We start from the raw sequence: 20639 nt of genomic DNA, 5'->3' as shown, positions 1-20639 counted from the left end.
TCTGGCTTGTTTTTTGGTTTTTAAGTGTTTTTTGTTTTGTTTTGAATGAAACCCTTTTTTGTGCTCTAGTGCAGTCCCCAGAAGTTACTGTTGGGGCAGTTACACTTGTGTCATGGTTATGACCCTGTGTATGTCAGGGAAGCTCCCCACTTTGGTGCCACATAGCTTCAAACTGAAAAGGTTCTGATTTTCTTTCTCTTCCCACCCCACCGCAGTCTTACTATTAACAGTCCCAGGAATGGAGGAAACCACATCGGAGACAGATAAGAATCTTCCCAAGCAAGCATGGGATACCAAGAAGGTAAGAGTCTAAGGGCTTTCAAAAATGGTTTTCCTTCTTGATCTTTTTTTTAATAGCCTAGCCAAAGGTAGAGAAATAGCACACCTTCCCTGAAGTGTGAACCTCACTCAGATTTGATCAGGCCTGCCATTAGGGTTAAATAGACCTGCTATACTGGTCAGAAGCCATGAAGAATTAAAACTCATGTTCACTGTGGCAGCACCTATACTAAAATTGGAACCATAGAGAGCTTAGGATGGCCTCTGCACAAGAATGACACGCAGATTCATGAAGTGCGCCGTTATTTTTATGTATGGCGTTGGCTATGAACCAGACTTACTGTGGTGATCATTTCACAGTACATACAAATAGTGAACCTATTTGTCCAAGTCTGTGAAGATGCTCAGGGTTTAGAACCTATACCTCCTAATTCTTAGCCTGTGATCTTTCTGCTAACCCATAGTATTGGGTAATTGTCATTGTTTATACATGGTTACAGTCATCCTTAAACTTCCATTAAGTCTACTTGGAATTTTCAGTTGAGTTGAAATCTCTGTATTACCTCCAGGTCCAGAAACAAATTTCCCAGCAACCTATAAAATGTCTAGTGGTAAGATAGAATTTGTGCCATGAGTACAAATTTCAAAGAATTTGAATAGAACAAAATACACTTAACACCAAATCTATTTTGAATATTAAAAAAAAAACAACAAAAAACTAAAACCCATTGCTAGTCAGGGTGTGGTGAAAGGGGCAGCAACATGCATTGCTCATCCCCCCCCAGGAAATCGTAGGGAGGTGACAAATGAACAAACAGTGATGTGTTCCTCAAAGGCAGGTGTTCAGAACTTTCGAAATCAACTGGAAAGAACTTGAATGTTCGACAGTAGGGGGGTTTTATAACTGAGGATGAAAGCATCCTCAGTCCCCCATGCGGAAAGTTCCGCACATGGTGAGTTGGGATTTTTGAAGGAATTTTAAAGGCATGAGTGACACTCATGATGGTACTGTTCTGTGGAAAGAACAGGATAAAGCATAAAACATTTCGAGATAGGCACACCTCATTCTATTGCGCTTTGCTTTATTGTGTTGCGTTTTTTTTACAAATTGAAGGTTTGTGGCAACCCCATGTTGAGCAAGAATATCAGTACCATTGTTCCAACAGCATTTGCTCACTTTGTGTCTCTGTGTCACATTCTGGTAATTCTTGGAATTGTTCATATTTTTTCATTATTTGTTATGTGACGTTTGATTAATGATCACAACTCAAAGTTCAGATGATTAGCATTTTTAGAAATAATTTTTTTAACTCTTTTTTTTTTGAGAGAGAGAGAGAGAGGGTGCAAGTGAACAAGGGGCAGAGAGAGAGAAGTGGGGCTCACCCGGGGCTCCAACTCATGAACTGTAAGATCATGACCTGAGCCAAAGTCAGATGCTTAACAACTGAGCTCCTCAGGCACCCAACTGTTTTGTTTTGTTTTGTTTTTTAATTTATTCACTTTGAGAGAGAACATGAGCAGGGGAGAGGCAGAGAGAGGGAGAGAGAGAATCCCAAGCAGGCACTCCAGTCTCAGCACAGAGCCTGATGCAGGGCTCAAACTCATAAACTGTGAGATCATGACCCGAGCTGAAACCCAGAGTTGGATGCTTAACTGACTGAGCCACCCAGGCACCCCAATAAAGTATTTTTTAAGTTTATTTATTTATTTTGAGAGAAAGAGAGAGAGAGAGAGAGAGAGAGAAAGAGAGAAAACATGAGTGGGGGAAGGGCAGAGAGAAAGGAAAGAGAATCCCAAGCAGGCTCTACGCTGTCAGGCCTATGTGGGGCTCGATCTCACAAACCATGAGATCATGACCTGAGCCAAAATCAAGAGTCCGTTACTTAATCAGCTGAGCCACCCAGACGCCCCAGCAGTAAAGTATTTTAATTAAAGGCACATAACTTGTTTTTTTAAAACACTGTCATTGCATACTTACACTGCAGGATAGTGTAAACATAACTTCTTTGTGCACTGGGAAACCAAAAAATTCACTTGACTTGCTTTACTGTGATATTTGCTTTATTGGGGTGTTCTGGAACTGAAGCTGCAGTATCTCCAAGGTATGCCAGGGTGTACACACAGATGCCTGGGTGTGATAGGACCCGTCCCAGGGGAGACGTGCAAATGGGGCGTGTCCCCTCGAGTGTCAGGTGCGGGCGCCATTGTCAGCCCTTTATCCATGTCTGCATGTTCCAGTTTTGCACAAAGAAGGCATAGGATTTTCATATTCGGGAGAAAAAAATAATTCGAAAAGAATTCTGACAACCCGCACAAAATCGGGAAGCCACTGAAACACCTAGTCGTAGAGAGGTGAGTGGGTAAAGAAAGACATCAGGGTTACAAGCAGCCGAATGTGCTGCTGAACCATGAAGACAGGGAAGATGGTGGGGGTTGGTGCAAACACACTCGACATCCTGGGAGTGAGAAAAGAGGGCGGCAGAGCCCAGCATCATGGCTAAACTTTTAACTACCACGCAAAATGATGTGGCTGCAAGGATGTCAGTAAAGGAATTCCACTGGATTTGTGGGGAGTGGGGTAGGCGGGGGGGGGGGGCAACGATGGGTGAATTTTTAATACTGTTTAGAAATCCACTGTTATCTCCATAATGTTTGTGGAATGCTTTTGAAAGGTTCTTTAGAAAGTCATTGTCATCACGCTTTGAAAAAATCCGGTAATGAAGCAAGTGTTTACTCACAGAATTAAGGAGCCAGTGGCCAAGTACAAACCTGTCCCTCTGGCATTTTCTGCAGAGGCTTAATGCTGCTGGTCGCACACCACCCCTCAGGGTCCCCAGTCACTGTGGGGCCCCCCCAGCCCCTCCCCCCCACACACACACTGGGTGTGCACATGGAGTCTACAGCCCTCCGCCAGTGCATCCACCTTCTTATCTGATAATCCCTAAAGAACACATCAGCCTGAGGGCCTGTGAGGTGGATGGAGAATGAGGGAAGGTGACACAGCCAGAGCCCTCCGTCAGCACGCGGGCTCTGTCCGGTCATGTCTGCCGCCATCCAGCGGGTTTCCTCCTTTGTCCTTGAATGAGAGTCTAGGGGCTCTGCCTAGAGCCTACAGTTCTCGGCTGGCATAGTGGCCCCAGCTCGAAGAGGAGGAAACCAGCCAGGGTCCTGCTGCCAACAGGGTTTCCCTGGGACCCCCTTCCCAGCCCCACAGGGCAGGCAAAGTCTTCATCCTCAGGTGGTGGGTGCGTGGGAGCACGCACAGCACCACGGTCCCTGTGGGAGCCATAGCTGAGGGACCACGGGAAGGTGGGTCAGCTAGGGGCAGGGAGCGCCCTCTGTGTGTTCATCGTGCCCAGTCTGAGCCTCTTCATGCTGCCCCACATGATGTACTTCCCTGCCGTAGACAAGTGGATGCTGAGCAGAGGTGGCCCCTGCCCCGGGATCCCCTCCCACTCTGATCCAGGAATGGAATGGGGGATTGTTTTGGGGTGCCCACGTTTCCAGTGGCTCCACTGCTGAGGTGGTGCCTGGGGTTTTCGGGTGTATAGACCGGACAAACCACCGTCTTCTCCAAATGCCTGCTGACAAGGGACCATGCCACTCCTCTGCTGTGCCCAGCTTATGGGCAGACAGCTAGGCTTGGATGTGCCTGCTTGCCACCAAGGGCAGGGGCTGGAGGTGGGGGCTGTAGAGACCCCTCTGCACATAACTCTTGGTTTTGCCCCTGGGCATGTCTGGGACAGGCCCCTCTGCCTTTGAGGTTGCCTAGTTCTGGTTTGTGAGACGTTCCAGGACCTGATAAACTCCCTTCTTGCTGAGCGTCTCCGGCCCTTGTGGCATGGTCAGCCATGCCCTGAGGAGCCACAGCACGCCAGGAGGCCCGCTCAGTGTCCGCTGTCTTCTCTTTCAGACGGGGTCCAGGCCCAAGTCCTGCGAGGTCCCCGGGATCAAGTAAGTCTCAGCAGGGCCCACCCTGCATGCCCAGGGCTGTTAGGGCCGCTCAGATGACCCCAGGGCTTCCCGTCCGCTAGCTCACAGGCTGCAAGTCCTGACAAGAGGGCTCCCCGCCGCTGGCCGCCAGTCAACGAGCCTCACAGGGGGCGGGGGGGACATGGGGCCCTGCTCCCCTTCCCTGCCTGAGGTGGCCGAGCCCCGCCCCCACCACCCCTGCTCAGCTCCAGCTTGCCCGCTCCTCAGACACCCCCTGTCCCTGAGCCGCAGGAGGACCCTCACCCCAGCCTCCTATCCTGCATAGATAGGTAGGCTGCTTCCTGAGGTCCCATTGGAGGTGTAGGCTGACAGCCCTTTTCTGAGCATGGCAGCACCTAATCTTTTCGCACCAGTCTCCCCCGACACCTCGCTCCCCCGCCACAGCTTCTGGGGAAGAATGGGCCGGCGAGAGCTCACCTCCCCCCTCTGTCTGGCCTTCCCCCCAGCATCTTTCCATCCGCTGACCAGGAAAACACTACAGCCCTGATCCCCGCCACCCACAACACAGGGGGCTCCCTGCCTGACCTGACCAACATACACTTCCCCTCCCCCCTCCCGACCCCACTGGACCCTGAGGAGCCCACCTTCCCCGCGCTCAGCAGCTCCAGCAGCACCGGCAACCTCGCGGCCAACCTGACTCATCTGGGCATCGGCGGCGCCAACCAGGGTAAGGCCAGGCCAGAAGGCGGGAGAACTTCCTTCCCTGGCAGAGCTGAGCAGCTAGTGAAGACAACACATGGGTTTGGATAAAGATTTAGCAGGGTGACATCCAAAATGCTGGGCATGGAGTGGGAGGCAGAACCTACCACAGGGGCTGGGCTTTCCCAGTATTGCCCAGGAAAGGCATCCTAGGCAGAGGGCACGGCTTTGGTGAAGGCCTGGGAGTGGGAAAACTCAGCGGTGTCCCCAGGGATCAGACAGTGGTTCTGAGGGTGTACTGGGGGCTTCAGAGAGTCTGGGTGAGTCCAGAACATTCTAGGAGGGGAGCCCCCAAGAGTTTGACCCGGCCGGGGTGTGCCGGGCTTTCCCCCCACCTCTCCTCGTCCTCAGCTCTTCATGGAGGGCCAGGACCAGTCTTGACCTGCTCCCCCCACACTCCACCTGCTTGGTACACTCCAGTCCAGGCCACATTCATGGGGACATCCCATGGGACCCTCCCCTTCCTAATATCTCCCAGTGCTGCCCAACCCTGCTTCTCTGGGGACGAGCAGCACGGTTTCCCAGTGGCTTGCCTCTTCTGTTCTCTTGCCTGCCCTGACCTGTTGATGCATCCCGTCAGCCCCACCATTGGGACCCGGGCCAACCTGGACCTTCTCTACCTTACATGGCCTCCACCTGCCTGCCCACCTCCCCCACCAGCTCTCAGCCTCTTAGCCAGGATGGCCATCACCTCATGGCTCTCGTCTGCTCAGGATCTTGCACGGGTCCTCGGTTCCCTCCCAGTGAAAACCTGAGACCCCTGGGGCCCGGGAGATCAACTACAGTTCACCCTCCGACTTTGTCTCCTGCCCCCCACACCATCTCCTCTCTGGCCAGCGAGCTCACCTCGGGGCCTTGGCATGTGCCACCTCTCTTCCACAGTCCTCTTCCTCCAGGTGGCTGCAGGACCCCTCGCCCACCCCATCCCTGCTCACACCTCTTCTCAATGAGCCATTGTGGCCCCCTACCCACACTCTTACCTCCAGCCTCTCACTCTTGCTTTTGTTCATTTACCCTGCTGCTGTTGAGTCACTACTTTGCTCTCTCTGTTCCCTGGGCCAGGCCTGGCTCTCCCACGTTCCCACTATGACCCGCATGTCCCCAGTGTGATTCTTGCACCCATGTTGACTGTGGGATGTGTGGGTTTGCATCCAGGGAGGACACAAGTCAGACCCAACAGCCTCATGGTGGGATGGGCAGAATGTGGACCCCTCTGTGAGTCCACACATGTCAGGACTTGGTGACCGGTGAGAGCGCTACCTTGCTGCCCTGCATCCTGCCCAGGAGCCGATGCTCGCCCAGTCCATCTGCCTGCCTTACCTCTGTCCCAAGTGTGGTGGGCAGCACCATGCAGGGTTTTCTGAGAGAGAATCACACGCTCTAATTCACATTTGCCACAGCCCTTCTAACCACCCAGGGAGAATAGGCTATCAGGAGGGGTGCCAGTGCCAGGGCAGGGCCCCACTGAACACTGTAGAGAGACTTCCAGGTGAAGTTGTCTGGCCCACGTTACAGGGAACAGAGGCACTTGAGCCGGAGTTGTTCCGGGCTTTGGTGCTGACAGGACCAGAGGCAGGTGAGGGGTGTTAAGGACAGTGCAAGTGTTCCTAGGTTTCTAGACTAGGAAATAGAGGCCAGAACAGTGAAAAGCGGGGCAGGACCCTGGCCTAAGAGCATTGAGGCTCTGTTCTTGCGTGTACATACCTGGCCCCGTGCCCACCGAGGCTCAGCCACTAGGCAGAGGGTGTCAGCTTCCACTGTCCCCCCCCCCCACCCCCGGGACAAAGTGAACAGATTCAGGGGATCCTGAGACCCATGGCCCCCTGAGAGGTGGGTGGGCCAGGAGGGTCCACACAGGCCTATGCAAAGCAAGAAATCAGCAGGTTGGCTCTGGGGACACTGGAGGGGCCCCCTTTTGTAGGCACCACTGTTTCCTGGCCCCCCCTTTTCTCCTCACGTCTTGCTGTGGCCTCCAGAGCACCACCCCCTCCTCCAGAGGGTCCTTGGCAGCCCCCCAGCACCCGCCCAGGAGCTGTGCACCTCCAGCCCATGCCGAGTCTAAACAAGCACAGGAAAACACAACACATGTGAAAGCCATAGACGCGGGAACAAGCGCAGACCCCGAGCGTGGGGCCCAGACCCTGGCCCGCCTGGCTGGGAGCGTCAGCCCAGTAATGTCTGACATGTGTTCGGTTGTTTGCGAACCTGCCGCTCTAGCTGCTCGCCTGGCAGGGGCTCTGCTTTCTGGGCGCATTTTAAATCAAGCCGAGCCGCTGGCCCCTGGCACACGTGGAGATGGCCCCCCCAGCCCACCCTCCAGTTGGAACGGGAGCCCCTCGAGGAAGAATGGGAGGCTTCTGCCTCCAAGGAGACAGCGGCCCCTCTCGTTCTCTTAAACATTTGCTGAGGTCGTTTTCCTGGTCGTTGGCCAGAACCTGGAGGAGGGCAGGCCCGGGTCCTCCTTCCTGGCACAGCTCCAAGGCCTGCCAGCCCCGCATACGAGGCTTGCGTGCCTCTGGCTGGGCCCCTGCCACCTGGCCTGCCCTCCCCTGGCAGCTCTCCCTGCCCGCCCCAGACTTCCCTTCCAGCTGGCCTCACTCCTTTTCCCAAAGGTGATCCAGGTTGCCAAAAGGAATTCAACAGCAAGGCGTCCGTCCACCCTCCCAGCCCAACTGGCCTCTCCTGGGGTGGTGGCCGCCCAGTGTGAGACCAGGAGCTCACTCTGCAGCCCAGCGGAGGATTAAAAACTCCCTTGTACTGAAGATAGACAGAGGCTGGCAACCCAAGCACCAAATCCAGCCTACCGGTGTGTTTTGTCTGGCCCATGGTTGCATGCGTGATGCTTTGAATCAACATCTGAAAATCAGGAGAGTGTGTGTAAAACTCTAGACTTCTGGCTTCTCTTGAAGAATCAGAAGGCCCAGCAGTGGTGGGTCGAGTTCGTATGCCACAGGCCCCTCCTGCCCCTGTTGCCCCACTGACCCTCTCTTGGTATTTGCCTCTGCTGCTCACTGAGCCCTGACGTCTGCTCCCTGGGTGTTGAGTGCTCACAACCCGAAGGATGTCAGAGGCAGTGGATGCTCAGAGAAGAGGAGGGAGCAGCCTGTGGTCCCGACTGTGTTCCCTGACTAGGCATCTCCCGGACTCTTCCTGCTCAGGCTTCTTGTCCGTGCCCCCCTTGATGCTGCTGTGTTTGCGGCAGCTTGATTCTGGGGCCCAAGTTCTGTGTATAACTTGGAACCCGGGGCTCTGCCTTGGGAGCACTCTGCCAGGCCCTCCTGCAGTGCACGGCTAAGTGGAGCTGCCAGGGCGACTGAGGGGAAGTGCAGGCGTGACCAGGCTTGCCTCGCACAGATGACACAGCCAGTGAGCAGCTGCCCTGGGCGGAGAGAAGGCCGCCCGTCATCTCCCCTCAGTGTGTGCTGGGCGCATTCCCACTGGCCTGTGAACCTGCCATCTCACCTGCTGGAACAAGGTTAATCTGACGGCCCTCGGCAGAATGGGGCCAGCTACCCCAGGTGAGTCAGGCTTCTACACCACCGGCCTTGACTGCAGGCCAGACTGTCTTGAGAGCCTGCTCCCAACCTCATTAGGGCCTCACAGTGAACTCTTGAGGGCGGCTGTTATCATTTCCATCTCAAGGACAAGGAGACCAACTGGGAGATCAAGCCAATCCCCCAGGGCTCCCGCAAGCATCAGGAGGCCTCTCCCTGGCACCGTGCCCCGGGATAACCCAGCAGGCCCCAACTGCTTCCATACTGAACTTGACCTCACTCAGCTCCTTCACAACAGACACGTCCAGGGATGGGATTCCGGGGGGAGGGGGCCAGGGTGACGGAAGGGGCAACACGGAGCCCTCCTGACAGGAGCTCGATCAGCAGCAAGGGTGTTGGAAGTAGAGAGAGAGTAACTGAGTTTCTAGGTTGGGCAGCCCAGCAGGGCTGATGGTCCAGCATGGAGAGCACATGAGGTGAGAGGAGGTTGTGGACATGAGATGGGGGAGGAGCTGCCAGATACACGGGTCTGGGGCTGAAAGGAGATCTGGCTGAAGGAATAGTTCATTACAGGGTGGTACAATTTTGAGAGCATGAGGCTGTAGAGGAAACTGCAGCCTCTGGGCAGGACCAGCTTCCTTGAAGCTAACCAAAACCCAAGCCAGTTTAGGCAAAAAAGGGGCACCGATTATCTCCCAAAACCAGGAAGCACCACTGTGGCTGGATCTAGAGCTCAGGTGCTGCCTCTCCTCAGCCCCTGATTCTCCAGCTGGCTCTTCCCTTTGCGGCCATATGGTGCTCTCCTCACACAGCTCCAGACCTCCCTTCTTGGAGTTCCATCAGAAGTCCCAGGGCAGTCTCTCATTGGGCCAGTCTGGTCACATGTCCATCTGGGGGCCAATCATGTGGTGGTGCAGAGGCAGGGAAGTGCTGATTGGCAGGGCCTGTGGGACACGTCCCTGGGAGGGATGGCAGGATCAGTGGGATAGTGCTAGCCAGCATGGGGATGGAGCAGGAAAGAGAACAGAGTCTACACAGGTATTGGGGCCTTGGAGGGGAGCACCCTGGGTTTGGTGATTAGGACACAATGGATTCTGTCTGAGTGACTGGGCTGCTCCCAGCAGTGACCAAGGTGTGTGAGCAGCCCTCTGGAGGCCAGAGTCATGCCCACCCTTCTCTCCTGTTCTCCCTTTCAGGAATGAGCACGCCAGGCTCCTCACCACAGCACCGTCCAGCTGGCGTCAGCCCGTTGTCCCTGAACACAGAGGCAAGGAGACAGCAGGCCCAGCAGGTGTCGCCCACCCTTTCCCAGCTGTCACCCATCACTCAGGTGTGAGGGCGTGGTGGGGTGGGGCGGGGAGGCGTGGCCTGCTCTGCCCCTCAGGGAAGCCTCCCTCTCCTTCCAGGGACCTATAGAACCTTGAAGACAAACGTTCCCAACATTTCTGGCTATTTGTCAAAATTTCAAGCACATGAAAATGTATTAAGTACTGGCCTGGAGTCTCTTGTAGCTGTCATGGGCAGATTTGTGTGACTGGGTGTCCTTATTTATGTCACTTTCCCTTCTTGAGGATCTAGTTGAATTTCTCCAAAATGAGATGTTTAGAGAGGTTTTTTGTTTTTTCAATTTACCATAATTTTGTTTCCTCTGCTTTTTTTGGTAGCTCATATGTGTCTAGGAATTGGTCTCTTTCATCTAGATTGTACAGTGTGCTGTCATATGATCATTCATAGCACTCCTAATTCTGTTCTTTGAAGTTGGTCGTAATGTTCCCACTTTTGTTTCTGGTTTCAGTAATTTGATTCTTCTCTTTTTTACTTAGTCAATTTAGGGCCTTTATGGCCCTAAATTAGGAAGCATTCCCTCCTCTTTTGTTTCTTTGGAAGCATTTGAGAAACGCTGGTGCGGATTCTTTAAATATTTGGTAGAATTCACCAGCAAAGCCCCTGGGTCTTAGCCTATCCTTGTTGGGAAATTTGAGGGTTTTTTTTTAAGTTTTAACTTAAATTGCAGGTAGGTAACGCACAGTGTAATATTAGTTTGAGGTGTATGATACAGTGATCCAGCATTCCGTACATCACCCGCTCCTCATCACAAGTGCACGTCTTCATCCCCATCACCTATTTCCCCCGTCCCCCCATCTGCCTTCCCTCTGGCAACCATCAGTGTGTTCTCTGTGGCTAACACTTGGTTTCTTGGTTTCTCTCTCTCTTCTTTTTTTCCTTTGCTCGTTTGTTTTGTTTCTTAAATCCCACGTATGAGTGAAATCAAATGGTATTTGTCTTTCTCTGACTTATTTCACTTAGCGTGATAGTCTCTAGTTCCATCCGTGTCATTGCAGATGGCAAGATCTCATTCTTTCTTTAAATTTATTTTTACTTATTTATTTATATTTCATTTTTTGAGAGAGAGAGAGATTGCTTGAGCGGGGGTTGGGGGTGGGGGAGAGAATCCCAAGCAGGCTCCATACTAAGCATCACAGGGCTCAATCCTGTGACCCTGGGATCATGACCTGAGTCGAAATTAAGAGTTGGCCACTCAACCAGCTGAGCCACCCAGGTGCCCCAAGATTTCATTCTTTTTTATGACTGAATAGTATTCCTTTTTTTTTTTTTTTTTTAAGTTTTTAAATTTATTTTGAGAGAGAGGGACAGACAGAGAGAATCCCAAGCAGACTCCACACTGTCAGCCTGGAGCATGACTTGGGTCATAAGCCCACGAACTGTGAGATCATGACCTGAGCCAAAATCAGGAGTCAGATGCTTAACCCACTGAGACACCGAGGAGCCCGCACATCTTCTTTATCCATTTATCAATCAATGGATACTTGGGCCACTTCCATAATTTGGCTATTGTAAATAATGCTGCTGTAAACACTGGGGTGCACGTATCCCTTTGAATTAGTATTTGTGTATCCTTTGGCTAAATTCCTAGTAGTGGGATTGCTGGATTGTAGGGTAGTTAGTTCTATTTTTAACTTTTTTTTTTTTTAATTTTTTTTTAAAGATTTAACTTTTTTTTTTTTTTCAACATTTATTTATTTTTGGGACAGAGAGAGACAGAGCATGAACGGGCGAGGGGCAGAGAGAGAGGGAGACACAGAATCGGAAACAGGCTCCAGGCTCTGAGCCATCAGCCCAGAGCCCGACGCGGGGCTCGAACTCACGGACCGCGAGATCGTGACCTGGCTGAAGTCGGACGCTTAACCGACTGCGCCACCCAGGCGCCCCTATTTTTAACTTTTTGAGGAAGCTCCATATTGCTCTCTAGAGTGGCTGCACCAGTTTTCATTTCTGTCATCAGTGCAGGAGGATTCCCCTTTCTCTACATCCTTGCCAACACTTGTTGTTTCTTGTGTGGTTAATTTTAGCCATTCTGACAGGTGTGAGGTGATTTGCATTTCGCTGATGATGAGTGATGTTGGGCATCTTTTCATGTGTCTTTTTTCCATCTGTATGTCTTTGGAAAACTATGCATGTCTTCTGTCCATTTTTTAATTGGATTATTTGGTTTTGGGGTGTTGAATTTTGTAAGTTCTTTATATATTCTGGATACTAACCCTTTATTGGGTATGTGATTTCCAAATATTTTCCATTGGGAGGTTTTTGATGACTGATTCAATCTCCTTTCTTGCTATATAGGTCTATTCAGATTTTCTATTTCTTCTTGGATCAGTTTTGGTAGTTTGTGTGTTTCCAGGAATTTGTCCGTTTTGCCTGTTTTTTTTTTAAATCCCTAATAGGTAATATTTTTGTTGTCTGTTTTTTAACATAACCTCAATGGCACTATCTACCTATAACACAACTGATAGGCATACCTTCCACTGCCTGGCCTCAGCCCGTTCCCCTCTGTGTCTCCCGCCTGCTTGTTCAGATCAGGATCCAGACAGAGCCATGGGTAGCTTCTGGCAATGTGTCCTCAGTCTCTCGATCTGTGACCCCTGTGCCTTCTCCCTTAGACCTGCCTGCCTTTTCTGGAAACTGTTTTTTGTTCATGTAACTGCCACTTATTAGAGGCTGGGCCTTCTGTTCTGTGTTATATCCTGTAGCTCCTGGTCACATCCAACCTCCCTCAGAGGGCAGGAGCCCCAGCCTGCCCCAGGAACATTTGACTCACAAATGTTGAAAACTTCCCTCTAACCAGGAAAAATTTCTCTTTCCACTCCAAGAAGGCCTGAGCTGATCATTATTGAGTGGCCACACCACCATCTCCATCACCCAGAGTGGTCTAGGCATAGGCTGCCTGCTGGGTTGCCGGAATGTGGAGCCCTGAGCCTGAGTGGGTATGGAAGGTAGTGCCCACCTCTCGGCGTGTGGCAAAGGAAAGGCTCCTTGGGTGCAGGGCACAAACAGCTGGATTAGAAGCCCAGGTCCTGTCCAGGTGCAGCCTAACCCTCTGTGGCCCTGGGAAAGGCCTGTCCTCTCTAGGGGGTCCAAGGTCTGGATGTCCCTTTGTTTATCCATAACATCTTTGCTGAGCATGCCAGGCCATGGGGCCCCCCTGGGGACCAGGTACTCATAGTCTGGCCTCTTCTGCCCAGTGGCCTCCCACGTGACGCCCTCCTCTTCCCCCAGGCTGTGGCCATGGATGCCCTGTCTCTGGAGCAGCAGCTGCCCTACGCCTTCTTCACCCAGGCGGGCTCCCAGCAGCCACCACCGCCACAGCCACAGCCCCCTCCACCACCACCACCTGCGTCCCAGCAGCAGCCGCCCCCGCCACCCCCACAGGTGCCCGTCGGCCTCCCCCCAGGCGGCCCCCTGATGCCAAGCGCCAGCCTGACGCGGGGGCCCCAGCTGCCCCCGCTCGCGGTCACGGTACCGTCCTCTCTCCCCCAGTCCCCCCCAGAGAACCCGGGCCAGCCGCCAATGGGGATCGACATCACCTCGGTAAGCCTAAGATGGGGTCGTGTGGGGCCTGGCTCGGGGGGGGGGGTGGTGGCTCATGGATCCCAGGGGCTGTGGGAGACCCTCATTGGGCTCCCAAGGCCCAAAGACTCAGGTGTGTCTGGCTGAAGCCTCCTCACGGCTCCCCTTCAAGACCAGCTTGGCCAGGGGTCAGGGCTGAAGCAAGCACTGCCGGGCCAAGGTTGTCATCCCTTGTACTGATGGGGAAGCTGAGACACAAGCAGGAATCATTTGTCCCAAACTTCACCCAAGAGGGACTATACTGTATCTGACTGCAAAGCCTCTCCCATGCCCTTTGATGCCCAGTACTTCAACCCTTCCCGTCCAAAAACCGCTCCCTCGGAGGCAGGGAGGACACAGAACTCTCAGGGCCTGGGGAACAGACTGCTGGGACTTAGGAGGACAGAGTTGAACTTGGAGGAGAAGGGATGAATCCAGCCCTGTGGTTCATGCAGCACAGTGCCCTGGGCCAGAGACGTGCAATTTAGACCATGGGACTCCCTGCTTGGGGCCTGGGGTCCTACAGCTCAGACCATGGGACCCTTTGCCTGGACCTGGGCTCAGGGTAATGGGTGCTTGATTTTGACCTCTGCACCCCCAAACCTTCTCGAGTGTTCAGACTTTCACCTTGGTTGCCCTGGTGGGAAGGGAGTGGTCTCGGCTATCTTTGACCATATTTAGAGCAGTGGGGACTACGTTTAGGGTACAGCAAGCCCTCTCCACTCAGCCCTTGGCTGCCAACCCCAAGATAAGTGTCATCAAAACATGATGTGCTCTGCAGAGACTAGGCCCCCTGAGCTGGGTGGGGTAGGTGAAGAGAGACCTGTTTCCAAGCTGCTCTGACCCCTCAGAGGGCAAACCCCAGGGGTCCCCCGGACAAGAATGCGCACAAGCCTTTTCTTTGTCAGAAACATGGCTGGTGTGGGGGCAGCTCTGATGGTGGAGCCTGCTTGGAGTACCTCATTCCCTGACGCCCTCCAGCGGTGATGCCTCACTTTTGAGCTGGGCAGACAATAGAGGCAGGGATGTCTGCCAGGTGCACAGATGTTACCCCTCCACCCCCAGGGCTCTCTGTTGCCTTGCGCCCCTTGGGGGCAAGGGCTCTGGTTGCCTCTTTCTTGAGTTCGTGCAGCCTCCAATGAGCAAGGAGAACATCCCTCTGGACAGTTTCCTCTTTCCAACTCTAAGAAGGCCCGAACCGGTCATTGCCAAATGACCGTGATGGCGCCTCCCACACTGATACCTTGCCTATTGTGCCCCCGTGCCCCTCCCAGGCTCAACCCCTTTTCCAGACTACTCAGAACAGGCCACTGAGGAAATGGAGGAGACCGAGCATTTATGGGGCCCTGGGCTGGTCAGCCGGGCCTCAGTGAACAACAGGCCCAGAGAAGTCAGGGAGCTTGCCCAGAGGCACACAGCAGGTCCTGGGTGGACTGGGACCAGAGCAGGGGCTAAATCCAGGTCCTGCCCCAGCCCGTCCTGCCCCTGGTGAGAAGCTAAGGCCCTCTGTCCTTCAGGTGAGGAGGTGGCCGCCCCTGGGAGGTCTCTGGACAGCAAATGCATCAGGCTCGTCCCAAGCGGTGCCGGTGTAGTGACTGCCGGGTACCGGACGTCTTGCGGTGTGCCCCGCATGGCCTTGTTTGTCGGTCCCACCACCCCTCGAGGTGGGCAGGATGTGCTGTTGCCCAGAGTCGGCAGCAGAAGGCAGTGGCTGCCTGCCCGGCCCTGGGCCTTGTGTTGCCCACGTGCGTGTGGGTGTGTCTGTGTGTACACAGGTATGGCTGTGTGCACACGTGTGTATGTGGGTGCGGGTGTGTGTTCGTGTGGGTGCTCTGAAGCCTGCCAAGCTAAGGTGGACCCCTCCGCCCCCCGCCACGGTCCTCCGGCACGATTCCGTGAAGCTGGGTTCTCTGACCACGCCCCCCCCCCCCCCCCCCCCCCAGCCTCCAGGAGCTGGGTTTGGAGACACGTGCCCGAAAGGCCCCGGGCTCCGACAGGGCTCAGGGACCCGCACCACTTGCAGGTGCTCCTGGTACCGTGCTCACCCGCTGGGCGGGGGGTCTTCGGGGGGATGCTCGGCGGGGAACGGCCAGTCCCAGGAAGCCAGGCCCGGGGCCCCTCGCGCGTCCTGACCTGTCTGTCGTCGCAGGCGCCGGCTCTGCAGCAGTACCGCACTAGTGCCGGCTCCCCGGCTAACCAGTCTCCCACCTCACCTGTCTCCAATCAAGGCTTCTCCCCCGGGAGCTCCCCGCAAGTAAGGGACACCGCCTCCCCCCTCCCGGCACCCCGCGCCCCAGCGTTGCTTCGCGCCCCCTCCCCCCCCGCGTCCCCCACCATCTGTGCCTCGCTCCATCCCATCTCGTCCACTCCGCTGGGGCGGGGAGGAGAAGGCACTGCCCCACCAGGCCCGGCTCAGGAGCTGCCACGTTCCCGCCGTGTCTTTGTGGCCGGTGCGGAGCCCGAGCTGGAGGCGGTGGGCTCCTCGCCTGCCTTCGTGACCTCGGTGTTGGCCACACCCCCAGGCTTCTTGCCAGGGTCACCCCGGGGTCCCACAGCCTGTGCACACATCCCCCGCCTGAGGCTCCCCAGAGTGGAGGAGGGCTCCACCTGCTCTGGGGCACAGCTGAGGCGGTGGCCGGCCTGTGACTGGGGCTCTGACTCCTCAGACTCTTCTCCCTCTGCCTCACAGAAGGGTGTGTCCTCACAGGAAGCTTCTCTGAGTGGGGTCCATGTCCCCATCTCACAGATGAGGAGACTGCGGCTTGCCCCAGGCAACAGGCGGGACTCGACCACATCCATCAGATTTGGGTTTTTTCCCCAACACGGTTGGACCCCAACCTGTGACACACATACATGCAACATACCCCCATCTGGGTTCCTCAGGAGTCCCCTTAGCACAACTCTCAGCTTATAACCAAATTCTGTCTGCAACATTCCACCAGAGAAGAGGTGCCCACAGAGCTGACATCAGGGCCCGAAATTTCCAGGCTGTAGAGCCTCCTCAGGACCCCGCCACGCGGTCCCCAAAATGTCACCAAGCTGAGAAGCTCCTAGGAGCCTCTTAGCAGTGCCTGAGGCCCTGAAGCCTCATTTTTGGTTCAGGGCACAAAAGAGAAAGGATTTTCCTCCCCTCCTAAAGAAGGAGAAGAGCTGCCTCACCAGGCAGGACCATGCAAGAACAGTGTTGAGTTCCCTAGTCCGGGGGACGTGTGGCCCGCTGTCCCCATTTCCCCAGCTCTCAGAAGTACGCCCACATGGGGCCCTGTGTGTTGAGATGGCAGGTGTCCTGTTCAGGAAAGGCTGTTCTCATGGTTCCATCTGCTGTAGGAGGAGCTCTCCTAGGATCCTTCCTCCACCACCCAACAGGGGCCTGGGTCCTGCTGGGACCATCTGTGTGCAGCTTCCTGCTCCATAGGCAGGTGGGGAGGGCATCAGTGAGCTCAGGGCAGGTGAGAGGTCAGTTTGGTATCTGTGGGCTCTGGATACATCGACACCGGTTCTGAGCCCTGGTGGCTCCCGAGAAGTGTCTAGTCTGGTCACGTGGCGTCATGGGATGCCGAGGGCGGGGAGAAGCTGGTCCAGGCAGGGGAAATGGTGAGTGGGGCCTATTCCTGAGGCTGGTCCTTGAATAATGTCTCTTTTTGTACAGGAGGCAGGAGAGGAATTCGGGGGTGGAGCAGATTTCTCAGTAGAGATTTGCCTAGACCAAGGCGGGTTGGTCCATCCTCGGCAGAAAGCGTGTTGCCGTCTTGTGAAGCCCGTGTCTGTGTGTTGGTCTGTCCATCCATCCGCTGGGTGCTGGCAAGGGAGGTGGGCCGCTCCAGTGGCTGTGAGGTCAGGGCTGTCACGTTACCTGGACCGAGCCAGACATGGGCCTGACATGGCCAAGAGGCCCACTAAGGGGCAGACCATGCTGGGTGGGCGGCGCCAGGCCTGGCTTCATGCTGCACCTGGATCCCTAGGTTGCACTCAGTGGCCCCGTGGGCCGGGGCCTCCCCTCTCCTCCCCCGCCTCGAGTGGACATTGTGTCTGTCTGGCTGCACCTCGGGCCTTAGGCAGCTGGCCTTTGGTACTGTGTGCTGTGCTCCTCCCTTCCACCCTGAGCAGACCTTTCTGGCAAACTCTGATGGCAGCCTCACAAACGAAACCTGAGCCTGGGTCCCCTGCTTGTGTTGGGCCTCTTTGAGTCCAAAGCCACGGGGATGGAAACAGGTACCCCAGAACAGACCTGCTGCTTCTTCTATGGGGAAACCCATCCACAACCTTGCAGCCCCCTTTTCCAAACCTGAAGCTGGCTATATTTAGGGCAAAGGTGGCATTTTTGCCACATTGGCCGTTTTTCTTACTGCTCTCAGCCCACTGACCAATGAGGAAACAGACTTGTGTCCGGGCTGGGGATCTGTTTCCTGCGGCCTGGTGCCTCATGTGAGGTCTGGCCACGATGCACTGGCTGTCCCTCCTCCCGTCCATGTCCCACCGGGCTCCATCCTGCTCTCTCTCTCTGGCATCATAGGAATAAGCAGGGGCTCCAAGCTCTTGTTTCTGGTATCTCTTCTGCCTATGAGGGTCCCCAGTCCCCTGCTCTTCTGCTGGGAGCAGACCTGTCTCCCGGCTAGCCGTGGAAGAATGGGAGTTGGGCTGCCTGACCACCCATGGGTCCTTGGGTCCCCCAGGCAGGCAGCCATGGACAGATAGGTAGACGGGGCTTTCTGTGTGCCTGTCTTATGTTCGCTTGGCCAGCATCTGGCTCTGTGCGCCTGTCCTGTCCACATGTATGGCCTGCTACCATGTCCCATGTCTCCCTGGGGGCCTGACAAGGTTCGCCAAGTACGCTTCTCATCCTGAAATTCAGAGCACCTACTGCCTTGGCCCCGGTCACATATTTTACTCTGGAGCCCTTCAGGCGGGGTTCCCAATCCCTGTGGCCCCCCTGTCTTCCATCTGATGGAAACCAGGTCACCCATTCCTGGGTTCAAGTAGAGGAGATGGGGGATGGCTCTTTGGGGGCTATTGGGGTACTGAGGCCCCCCAGGAGCAGGTGGCGGAAAGAAACATCCTGAGATTGGGGAGCACCCTGCTCAGAGTGAGCCAGGCATCCCTCCATCCTGGAAGTTGTGGCTTTCCCAAGAGGCCTAAGGTAGATACTCAGCCTTCTTTATCCTGAGCATCCTCCGGGAAGTTCCAGGGGCCTCCCTGTGGGCACAACCAGCCTGAGCCCCAGCAAGCCCCCGACCTGGTCTTGGGGACCGTGATGACAGCAGGCCTCTCTTCTGTCTGCAGCACTCCTCCACCTTGGGCAGCGTGTTTGGGGACTCGTACTATGAGCAGCAGATGGCGGCCAGGCAGGCCAATGCTCTGTCCCACCAGGTGAGCGGGTGCCCGGGTCACAGCGCCCACAGCTTACCCGGACGCTTACCCGGACCCCGCCCGCCCCTCGGGCGTGAGCTTCGCTCTTAAGGCTCCCTCCTGTCTCCAGGCCTTGGAAGGGGTGGCTTGGCTTTGCCTCCCCAGGCATCTGTGCCTGGCCCACAGAATGAGGCCAACAGCAGAGGGGGAGGAAGGGTGGGCGGTGAACACTGGCAGGGACAGGCAGTGGCTGTAGCATCGGTGCCTCAGCGTGGGCCGTGCATGTGGGTTTGCCGGGAGGTAGAGCTGGCTCCGCGTGGAGGCCAGGGTCTGGGGCGTGTGGGCATGAGAAGGGTTGGCCGCTTCCTGGAGCAGGTCACGCACCCGTCCCTCCTTCCATCCGTCCATCCATCCATCCATCCAGTGAGCCCCGAGGGGGCCGTGTGCAGGCAGGCCTCGGCAGGTTCAGAGAGGGCGGAGGGGGAGACCCTGGGCACAGAATCTCATGCTCAGCAGCCCCGAGCGTCTGAGCGTGGGTGCTGGGCGTCTTGCAGAGGAGGTGGTCCCGGCTGCCACAGGGCAGGCCAGCCGGCAATAGCCAGGGGATCAGCAGGGCCGGCCTCACGCCTGTGTGCTTCCCCTGGCAGCTGGAGCAGTTCAACATGATGGAGAACGCCATCAGCTCCAGCAGCCTGTACAGCCCGGGCTCGACGCTCAACTACTCGCAGGCGGCCATGATGGGCCTCACGGGCAGCCACGGGAGCCTGCCAGACACACAGCAGCTTGGCTACCCCAGCCATAGCAGCATCCCCAACATCATCCTCACAGGTGAGGCCACGTGTGTGGCATCCCGGGCGGGGGTCTTGGGCAGAGTGGGGGGCCCGGCAGCTGCGAGAGGCCTCATCCCCGGGAGAGACGGCACCCCCGCCCTGCACGATGAGTCGTGACAGGACTGGGCCAAAGGAGGCCAGACCCCACCAACTTTGACTCGTTGCCGGGTTGTGGGACAGGCCAGGGGGACACACGCCGGACCCTGAACCAGGCTTCCAGTGTCCCATGCTCAGAGCAAGAACAGGACAGAGCCAGTCACTCACCTGGCCCCGCATCTGCTCCCCAGGTCCCTGAACCCCATTAGCTGAGAATAGTGGGATTGCAGGTGACTAGGGGGTGGGCCCTGCACGGCAGGGCTTGTCACATGCAGCCAACATACACGCGGCAGGCCACACAGCAATGAGCATCCCAACGAGCACAGCACCCAGGCTCCTAGGGACATGCGTAGCACACGTGAGTAAGTCCCTGCTCCACGTGGCATAGAACCCAGACCCTTTGCTGCCTCTGCTCCACCCTGTAGATTGTGGGTTTTATTGAAGAAAGAAGCAATTTCCTTATAAGCCAGGACTGTCTCAGGATTGAGGGTGACACCCCCTGGTGGTCCCACTGACATCTCCAGGACGGAGAAGTCCGTGGCCAGGACCCCTAGAGGCCTAGTGCTTCCTCCCTACCCCAGGGGTGTGAGCAGTGGTCTGCAGGAGATGCTCTGGGGGTGGAAGCTTCAGACTCGAAAGAAGGATCAGGCTCCTGTGATGGCCACAACAGCCCAGAAGGACTTTTATACCCCTGTCTCAGACTGGGAAACTAAGGCCTAAGGTCTCATTGCAAGTAGAGGAGAGAGCCTAGGTTTGAATCCGGGTCTCTCTGGGGAGAACTCAGACATCCCCCCAACCCACAGGGAGGGTCCCTGATGCACACGTGCACACACACCCCGGTTTGCTTCTCAGTGGCGTACATGGAGGAGACCTCCTGGCAGAGCAGGAAAGGCCCCTGCTCCTGCCAGGTCACACTAAACATTTGACCTGGCTCTTAGCTCAGGGCTTCCCAGCCTTGGCACTGCTGATAACGAGGGGCTAGATCTTTCTCTGGGGT

At 55.7% G+C, this 20639-nt stretch overlaps 1 protein-coding gene and 1 non-coding gene across 10 annotated transcripts in view; both read left to right on the top strand.

Annotated features, from left to right (window-relative positions):
- CRTC1 (CREB regulated transcription coactivator 1) overlaps positions 1-20639 on the top strand; it is a 75877-nt gene that overhangs the window by 49249 nt on the left and 5989 nt on the right. For 2 of the 9 annotated variants that reach the window (XM_086698542.1, XM_086698538.1), the window contains 9 exons: positions 216-301; positions 4193-4233; positions 4719-4939; positions 9662-9795; positions 13041-13193; positions 13302-13352; positions 15520-15624; positions 18651-18737; positions 19364-19544. In XM_086698542.1, the coding sequence (XP_086554668.1) occupies positions 216-301; positions 4193-4233; positions 4719-4939; positions 9662-9795; positions 13041-13193; positions 13302-13352; positions 15520-15624; positions 18651-18737; positions 19364-19544 (1059 nt within the window). Of the gene's footprint in view, positions 1-215; positions 302-4192; positions 4234-4718; positions 4940-9661; positions 9796-13040; positions 13353-15519; positions 15625-18650; positions 18738-19363; positions 19545-20639 lie in introns of all 9 variants that reach the window. The other 7 variants (XM_086698535.1, XM_086698534.1, XM_086698540.1 and 4 more) reach the window with 6 other exon arrangements.
- Positions 485-588, top strand: LOC112853077 (U6 spliceosomal RNA). Its single transcript, XR_003222885.2, has one exon. It is a non-coding gene; the product is annotated as a U6 spliceosomal RNA (small nuclear RNA).

The sequence above is a fragment of the Puma concolor genome, chromosome A2, assembly GCF_028749965.1.
Source record: "Puma concolor isolate L17-30 chromosome A2, mPumCon1.1.hap2, whole genome shotgun sequence".
In the NCBI taxonomy this organism is placed as follows: domain Eukaryota; kingdom Metazoa; phylum Chordata; class Mammalia; order Carnivora; family Felidae; genus Puma; species Puma concolor.
This window is presented reverse-complemented; position numbering and strand designations above follow the sequence as displayed.